This window comes from Branchiostoma floridae, chromosome 13 (genome assembly GCF_000003815.2).
Source record: "Branchiostoma floridae strain S238N-H82 chromosome 13, Bfl_VNyyK, whole genome shotgun sequence".
Classification (NCBI taxonomy): Eukaryota; Metazoa; Chordata; class Leptocardii; order Amphioxiformes; family Branchiostomatidae; genus Branchiostoma; species Branchiostoma floridae.
The window spans coordinates 809,134-818,584 of record NC_049991.1 but is presented as its reverse complement, the minus strand read 5'-3'; the positions used below and the strand labels follow the sequence as shown (position 1 = coordinate 818,584).

The window sequence follows — 9,451 nt, the reverse complement described above, 5'->3', positions numbered from 1 at the left end:
AATGTGCTGTCTAATACAAAGTGGACTTCATTTTCTACACCACTCGATTTACATATCCAGTATGACCTGTCTTATATGTACAGATCAACGGTCTCGTAGACCAGAATTCCGGCCGTTTAGATGAGCTGAAGGACAGTCTGGACGTGCTAGGACAGATGGAGCTGGAGCTAGCCGCTGAGAAGGCTGATGCCGAGACCGACATAGAGGAGCACGCCCGCAAAGTCACTGAAGAAGTACAGAGGCAAAAACTGGAGCTTCTCCGGGAGCTGAACGAAGAATACGAGAGGGCACAGCAACCAATGAGCAGTGACTTTCACAAGGTATCACCTTCCTTTCATCATTTGTACATGCCTGCTTAATGTAACCGTGTCTTCAGTTAAAGTCCTTCCTGCACCATTTCCGTTTCAGTAGCCCTGAGCCACATAGCTTGTGTGCAATCATTGGGGTAGGGGACTGGTCCACTGTAGTGGTGTGTGTTCGACTACCATACTTTTTCTCAAATGCTGAATGCTAAGCAGAGAAAGCAGCATGTACCATTTTAAAAGTCTATTGTATGGCTCGGTAGGGGATCAAACTCAAGACCTACCGACCTTAAGGCAAACACATACCGTTTTTTCCCGTGATCTTAACACATGTGAGCATGGCAAGTTGGGTGCATGGAAGTATATCAAGACCATTAAACTCAGCTCTTTATACTTTTGAACGATGTTTATTGTTGTGTTCCTAACGTACCAGGTGTCCACCACTGTCAACGCCTACGAAGGTGCGAAGAGAGCAGGTGACAGGGGCGATGTCCTGGAGATGTTGAGGTGCAGAAAGCTGCTGGCCGAACTGTCGAGAAAGTCTGTCATTCCCGTCTGCCAGACTGTCAATCATTTTGAATTCCGACCGTCTAACCGCCCCGTCGAGTTGGGCAAGCTGCTCGCCCGTCAGACAGGCAGATCCCAGGGCTCAGGCTCCGTGCCGGTCCGAGGTCCCTTTGCGGGGGACATTCCTCCCGTTTCGTACCGTGATGACCCACCAAGTCCACCTGACAAAGACCAAGACAGAATGCTGAATGCTGCCCTGGCAGACATGATGTCGGAACCAACAGCTGCAGACGAAGTCCACGCAGGAGTCTCTCCCTGGTCTTTCAACGGCCCGTCTTCGGGATCAACAGACGTGAGAGTTCAGACTCCGAGGGCAGCGACTCCCCCGGTACCTCACGTCAATGGTACAGCCGAGCCCGTCAACGTCAATGTTCTGAACAGTGCTCCACCCAAGGGCATTCAGGTTCTTCCACCACATCCTCCTCCTTCACAACAACAACAACAACAACAACAGCAACAACAACAACTACTACAACAACAACAACAACAACTACAACTACAACAACAACAACAACAACAACAACCTCCTTTACAAGATTCCCCTCCCTCGCATCTTCCCCCACCTCCACCGGAGAGGCAGATTCAGCCGAAACCTCCGGATCTCCAGTTCGGCAGCCCCGGGGACCAGCTGGGGGAGTTCACGGATCCTGTCCGGGTCAGGGTCTCGGACACAGGCGACATATTCGTCCTGGATCGCAAGAGGAAAAGTATCAGCGGTCGCCTCCACAAGTTCAACTCACAGGGCGTACTGCTGAAGACGTTTGGAACGAGAGACATCTACCCTGTTTCATTTGTGTTGAACAGAGACAGGACATTCTCCATCATGGACAACGATCAGGAAGGCGTCATCATACAAAGGTACCACAAGCACTATCTACATAATGACAATTTGCATGTTTGGTATCGGAGGTTTATACCAAACATGCAAATACCCCAAAACTTTCAAATTTGGTACTTTCCTGAAATTCATATCAAGAGATTGTCATCAGGAATAAAAAGGAGACACTGTAAAATAGTAGTAAGGAGAGACACTAAAAAAATAGGTTCGAAATTGCCATTTTACTTCACAAGTGTATATCGTTGGTAATTTAAAAACAGTGCGGTGTCATTATTCATCAATACTGTTTGGCCCTTTGGATACTGTCTTTGCTCCCGAAAAATCTGCTTGGAGATTATAGTTCCATGACGACTGATTGTGTCTCTTAGGTACAGTGAAGAAGGAGATCCCATCCAGGAAAACGTCTTCAGTCCCACCGGCGGCGGGAAGTTCAAAAGTCTGCGTGACGCCACCGCTCTTCCTGGTGACGAAATCGCCGTCATCGACAACGCAGGGTTGGTGTGTGTCATCAACAGCCGGGGAGAAGAACAACGGCGATTCATGGTACGTTAAAGGAAAGAAAGTTTATTTGCAAGTTCTTGCCCGAGGGCTAATTGCAACAAGCAACTTACAGAATACATAGTAAACATACATAAAATTAAAGACTTTGGTATAGATAACAATAGTGACAAGTGGAAACAAGGGACTATTCTAGCAATAATATGAACTGCTAACAGCTACGATCTAAGCATTTGGGGTTTCACTTCTTTTCTGGGAGCAGTGGAAGACGAAGTGTCTCACTTTTTCTATAATGAATGGGTTATGTGACGTTAACAGTGTTATAGTTTTGTTTTCGTCAGTAAAGATTTGGAATTTTTTGTGGGATTTGCATGCCTCTTCAAATACTAGTAACTCCTTTCTTTCCTGGTCATTAGAGAGGCAGTTAGAAATAAAATGTCTTTCGTCTTCCACCAGATTTGCAATATAATAGTTACAGGTTCTTTCGCCCACGGGTAGCTTTTTGTACCGCCCTCTCTCAATTTCAAGGGAGTGGGCGCTAATTCTAAGTTTGCACATTGCAGATCTCACCTCAAATTTATCCAGTAACGTTAGAGTTTTTTATGGGCAGAAGATCACTACGTGTCCGAAAACTAATCTCCAAGCAGATCCTACGATGGCGTAAGATTGCATCAAAAGTTCACAAAGGGGTTTTGCCGGCCTAGGACTGTCCGATAGCCGTACATAACGTTACACCTAGAACGGCTGACTCATTTGCCAGCTTTTGATGCAATCTTATGCTACCGTAGGATTTGCTTGGAGACTATCCGAAAACGCTTTAAAAAAGATGTACTGAAATGCAAAATAGCTGCGCCCACCAGTGCTGGTGTCCCTATGACATCATGTGAATCTCGCCCTTACTCAAAGGTGTTACAAGACCGAGGTTTTCAGTTATCTTTCTATTCAATCTTTCGAATCCCTCAGGTCCACCCAGAGAACAAAGTGAAACGTCGGACGTCCTTCGGAAGCAAGAAGAATCTGACCAAAGGGGACTTCTACCTCGGCAGCAACCCGCAGAACGGAGACATCTTGGTGGCCTCGGGCTTCGACCATTCCGTCAGAGTCTTCGACAGCCTCGGCAATCTCCGTGTCCAGTTCGGATCAGTCGGCAAAAAAGAGTCCAACCTGAAGGCACCCAAAGGCATCTGTGTTGACCAGGATGGGTACGTCATCGTGGCTGACTCCGGCAACACGCGCGTGTCGGTGTTTAACGACAGGGGGCGCTTCGTGGGGCACGCCGCGGTGCGCTCCGGTGGGCTGGTCAAACCGTACGGCATCGCGCGCACGGGCGACGGGAAGATCGTCGTGTCTGATACTGGAAAGTGCTGTTGCTATGTGTTCAATTCACAGTAATGGAAATGGGATAACGCTGTCATTATGGTAACTGTTTCACTGTAATACTTCATGGGCAAGAAAAAAATCTTCTGTCAAATTAGAAACGACCTCGAAAAATACTAAATCTGTACAAAAGTACAGCGACTTTCGTAAGGTTTGTAACAACTATTTACAGTACAACTAAACAGACATAGACATGTATGGATATCTATATAGGTATGAATCTTACACAAAACTCCATGATCTTTCGGTCTGTCCATTGTGAGTTTCCTAGCCTGTGTATCAGCCTTGTTCACAAAGGCTCCCATACTCAACCGAGGGTTAGTGAGGGGTGAGTATGGGAGCCCCGGTAAACTAACAAGGCTGATACTCAGGATAGGAAACTTACAATGTACAGACCGACACATCATTGAAGACCAGAGAACAGAGTGTCTGAACTGTTATCATTTAAGTAATCTTTTTGTATTTCACATTCAATTCCATTCTCATTTCATTCTATTTATTTTTTTCAAGTCACATTATGATAATGTTACATCCTTGATTTACTTAAGCTATAATGCGGTATTAGTTTTTTTTATATCATTAGGAACCTGCCTTATTGGTTATTATACCTGATACTAGGTTATTATTTCTGTAACTATTTTATTTAATGTTGATATGTATGTCTGAAGTTTTTCACCAGGGCACATTGAAAAGCCCCAGTGCACAAAAGGCAATATGTCTCCCCTGGTAAAGTAAAGATAAAAACATCGAACCCATTATCTTCAAATCAAGGATAGAATTTTGGCTCGTGTGATGGTTTCTACAGCATCATGGCATAGGTTTTCCGGAAAAAAAGTAGTAGATTTTGGTGAGTGTTATATATAGTGGTATACCAATACTGGTATCATATACGAAGTCTGTTAACAAATACCAAGGGATGAATGTCTTGTTTGGCTCGTTCTTGTATATCTGGCATATACACACCATTGTCGTAAAGTACTCATGTCACCAAAAGTCAACATTTCCTGATACATTAGAAATAACAGTTTTATTCAATGAAAAATATAAACCCTTCTTATTGAACATCACGCCTCACAACTCAGACTTCTAGTTCCTGTTTCCAGACACCAGATAATCAAGTTCAGCCCGTGATGTCATAGTAAACACAGCAGCTGGTTTGGAACCTGGCACAGCAACTCGCGAAAAACGTTTTTTTAGAAGCAGAAAAGCAAACATTATGAAAAATTACAATTGGTATATAATTAAGGATAAATAACGTTACTTCTAAAGAAATGATGTTTTAGGCGAATCGTGGTACCAGGTTCCGAGCGGAAATTACATGGCGACAGGTTGGAAAGATACTGCTTTCATCATCCAACATGGCGCCCACGCATGACCTTGTTGTTTTTTTAACGTCCCATGAAAACAGCGAGCCATGATGAACAATCCATCAGCAGACTACGGGAAATGAGATGTCTTATCCCTACATTTTGGGGGCAGCATTTGGCGTTGCTGCAGCGCTAAACATAGAATTCGTTCATCAGCCAGGACAGCACCTGAGTGCTGACATAAAAGCGTTTTGGTCCCCTTCAAGTCACCGCAAGGGTCATTAAATCATATTTGTAATCATTTTGAATCATTTTGAATTATTTGGAAATTGGAATATCCAACACACGAAACTTTGAAATTTTGAAGAAATCACGTAGCTGACAGATGGCATTAGATGTCCATTAACGTTACATGGATGCCGTCATAATGACTTTTGCATGCTGGGGAATATGTCATCACCACAAGTATTTGCGTTGTTGTTTTCGGGTGCGTGTGTCTGTGATTATGTCTTTGTGGGATTATTGTCTTGAAATGTAGTATTTGTGTAGTACTTTACAATCATTAGATTTGACGCTTAGTCACACCACATTGTACTTCGCATAAGCGTGCTATTTTTACTCAGCTCCGTGGCCCCGTCAAAGATTTAGAAAATGATATGAACAATTAAAAGATATGTTGGCATCCTTCTATCTCGAGAGACAATGGAGTAGGCTAAAATAACAGTCACTTGCCAAAGTATCCTTCTGCACCCTCTCGCCTGTCTACTGACGCTCATAGTCCCACAGGTGCAGGAGTTGCAAGACGGCCCAGCAGATGCAGATTTCTTATTTAGAGTATCCGTCTCATTAATCGACACATTTATCATCTCTGAACAGGCAAGATGTTTTTGAAGCCATTTATTTGGAAAACGATGTGAACCAATGGTATTCAGAACGACGATAGAGTGAGATGAGTACCAACATCTGACTTATCTTGGGCCATGTTGACTTGTATGGATAACATCATCTGGAACCCCAAATATGATGCGTGCGTGCGAATAGAAAAAGACAAGCAAAAAAGTCGACTTCGTGATGAAAGGTTGAACAAATGACTTAAGTTTGGAATACCGAACAATTAAATATCCTTCATCTTTGATTTTTTGAATCCATGTTGGCATTCTACCACACTAGGATCCATTTCCCGATATTACACACTCATTTTATCGCTGCTTTCGCCGATGTAGAATATGATCGAAAACGGCCTCTTTTTGACGGCTTCTTTTGGATGCGCGTGGATGTCATATATACAAATAAGTCATGGTCTCGGATATTGCAAGGAAATACGTATCGATCAGTTCCTGATGTCGAACACCGTCCACACAGTGAAATACACCTGTACACCAGCGAAGTTATTTTTATGCAGGAGAGCCACTGAATCACACAAGACGGTACTGCTACCAATACAAATCGATCATTTGCTTGTGTTGTTTTCTGTCCGTCGCCGGCGTACATTGCTAATAAACATTGATCACAATTGTCTCTAAAACTAAAACGCACTGCTACCACTTAAAAGTTCAAATCTAAGATATTCTATTAGTATATAGCGCAAAAATAAATATTCTAAGATTTTCAAATAACTGAAGACAATCCACACTACGATATAAACACTGCTGAACACCATCCACAAAAGGACACCTACTCCCAGATAGAATGCCTGTCAAAATAGCACTGAGCACAATCCACACACAGGTAAACAAACCTATCTCCGGTGCTGGGCACAACCAACGCACCTGTCCCTGGTGCTGAACACCATTCACACACACACACACACACACACACACACACACTCACTCACTCACTCACTCACTCACAGATAAACACACCTGTCCTTGGTGCTGAACAGCATCCACACACAGATGAACACACACACACACACACACACACACACATACACACACACACACACACACACACACACACATACACACACACACACACACACACACACACACACGCACACACACACACACACACACACACACACATACACACACACACACACACACACAGATAAACACACCTGTCCTTGGTGCTGAACACCATCCACACACAGATAAACACACCTGTCCTTGGTGCTGAACACCATCCACACACAGATAAACACACCTGTCCTTGGTGCTGAACACTATCCACATACAGGTAAACACACATGTCCTTGGTGCTGAACACCATCCACACACAGATAAACATACCTGTCCCTGGTGCTGAACACCATTCACACACACACACACACACACACACTCACTCACTCACTCACTCACTCACTCACTCACTCACTCACAGATAAACACACCTTTCCTTGGTGCTGAACAGCATCCACACACAGATGAACACATACACACACACACACACACACATACACACACACACACATACACGCACACACACACATACACACACACACACACACTCACAGATAAACACACCTGTCCTTGGTGCTGAACACCATCCACACACAGATAAACACACCTGTCCTTGGTGCTGAACACTATCCACACACAGATGAACACACCTGTCCCTGGTGCTGAACACCATCCACATACAGGTAAACACATATGTCCTTGGTGCTGAACACCATCCACACACAGATAAACATACCTGTCCCTGGTACTGAACACCATCCACACACAGATAAACACACCTATTCCTGGTGCTGAACACAATCCACAAACAGGTTAACACATCTGTCCCTGGTAATGAACACCATCCGTTCTATCTTAGATAGACACACCTATCCCTGGTACTGAACACCATCCACATACAGGTAAACACACCTGTCCTTGGTGCTGAACACCATCCACACAGATAATCACACCTGTCCCTGGTCCTGAACACAATCCACATACAGGTTAACACACCTGTCCCTGGTGCTGAATACCATCCACACACAGGTAAACACATCTGTCCCTGGTGCTGAACACCATCCATTCTTAGGTAAACACATCTGTCCCTGGTGCTGAACACCATCCATTCTTAGGTAAACACATCTGTCCCTGGTGCTGAACACCATCCATTCTTAGGTAAACACACCTGTCCCTGGTGCTGAACACCATCCACACACAGATAAAGACACCTATTCCTGGTGCTGAACACCATCCACACACAGGTAAACACACCTGTCCTTGGTGCTGAACACCATCCACACACAGATAAAGACACCTATTCCTGGTGCTGAACACCATCCACACACAGGTAAACACACCTGTCCTTGGTGCTGAACACCATCCACACACAGATAAAGACACCTATTCCTGGTGCTGAACACCATCCACATACAGGTAAACACACCTGTCCCTGCTGCTGAACACCGTCCATCATTATGTAAACACACATGTCCCTGGTGCTGAACACCTTCCATTCTTAGGTAAACACATCTGTCCCTGGTGCTGAACATCACCTACGCACATGTAAACACAATTGTTTTTTTAATCCAAACACAGGCAGCCACACGTCCCTTATTTGATATAGTGGCCTTGTCATCTTAACCTTTTTATACTGCTAAATTGAAGATACTTTGCGGAAAATTGACATTCTAAAATTTTCTCCAAAAGAGTTACGTTTAGTCTTTCAGATGACCATTAATATGACCATTGATATATTGCTTTTAATCCAGGTCAACGTAGCAGGTTTGAATGTTGTAGGTTTTATGTTTTCATGCTCCTTCCTTGTGACACTTTCCTACTTCAGTGTTTTAGAGGACCACGGCGACTAGAGACTAAATACGTCCGTGGAAACCTGTCCGGTATTGGTTGTGTTCGTTGATTCAGAAGATGGCGGTCTCCACTGCATCTTCCGACTGAAGACGTCTTTTGTCGCCTCGCGAAAGCGAGCGTTCATTAGACCGTAGCAGATGGGGTTAATGGCAGAGTTCGCTAGCCCCAGGAACAGAGAGAACGGATAGACGTTTCCAGCCACGGTGTTGTCCTCCCAGTGCTTTCCTGACCGGAAGTCGAGCCACAGAGTGATGACGTAGTAGGGAGTCCAGAACACAAAGAAGACGCTGAGCAGCGCTACCAACATCTTGACGATACCTCGCTGTCTCTTCAACCCTGATGCGACTATAGCATGGGAGATCATGACGCCGTCCAATCGTGTGCCGTTTTCCACCTCGTCAACGTCGTCGGTGCGCCACAGTTTCTTTCCTATCAGAGCGTTGGCTACGATCATGATGGCGGCGGGGATGATGAGATGAAAGATGAACAGAGTCACGCTGTACTGCTGCTTTCCTGCGTCACTGGACCAGTCCTCCTTACAGATCGCAAGGGTCAAGTTTTCACTCAGTCCAAAGTCCAGCGTCACGTTATCCAGGTGATTCACAAACAAAAGCGGTGACATGATTGTCATGGAGACCACCCATATCACGACCAGGACGGCAATGGAGTTCTGCTTCAGAAATGAGTTGGGAGGCTTGCCTTGGTGAGACAGGCTGTGGATTCGGTCCACACTGATGACGGTTAGAGACAAGACGCTGCCGGACACAGAGATACCCTGGATGTAGGGCAGAAGTCGGCACAGGACGTCCC

General features: G+C 44.9%; 2 protein-coding genes across 2 annotated transcripts in view; one reads left to right on the top strand and one right to left on the bottom strand.

The window, feature by feature from the left end:
* The window catches only part of LOC118429289 (tripartite motif-containing protein 2-like), a 6,891-nt gene extending 3,294 nt beyond the window's left edge, over positions 1–3,597 (top strand). The window contains exons 2-5 of the mRNA XM_035839770.1: positions 84–320; positions 736–1,727; positions 2,076–2,250; positions 3,169–3,597. Of these exons, the coding sequence (XP_035695663.1) occupies positions 84–320; positions 736–1,727; positions 2,076–2,250; positions 3,169–3,597 (1,833 nt within the window). The remainder of the gene's footprint in view (positions 1–83; positions 321–735; positions 1,728–2,075; positions 2,251–3,168) is intronic.
* A 5,039-nt stretch (positions 3,598–8,636) lies between these two features.
* LOC118429288 (neuropeptide FF receptor 2-like) lies at positions 8,637–9,263 on the bottom strand. The gene has a single exon (XM_035839767.1). It carries the CDS (start codon positions 9,261–9,263, stop codon positions 8,637–8,639), a length of 627 nt encoding a protein of 208 aa, XP_035695660.1.
* Positions 9,264–9,451: the final 188 nt, after the last annotated feature.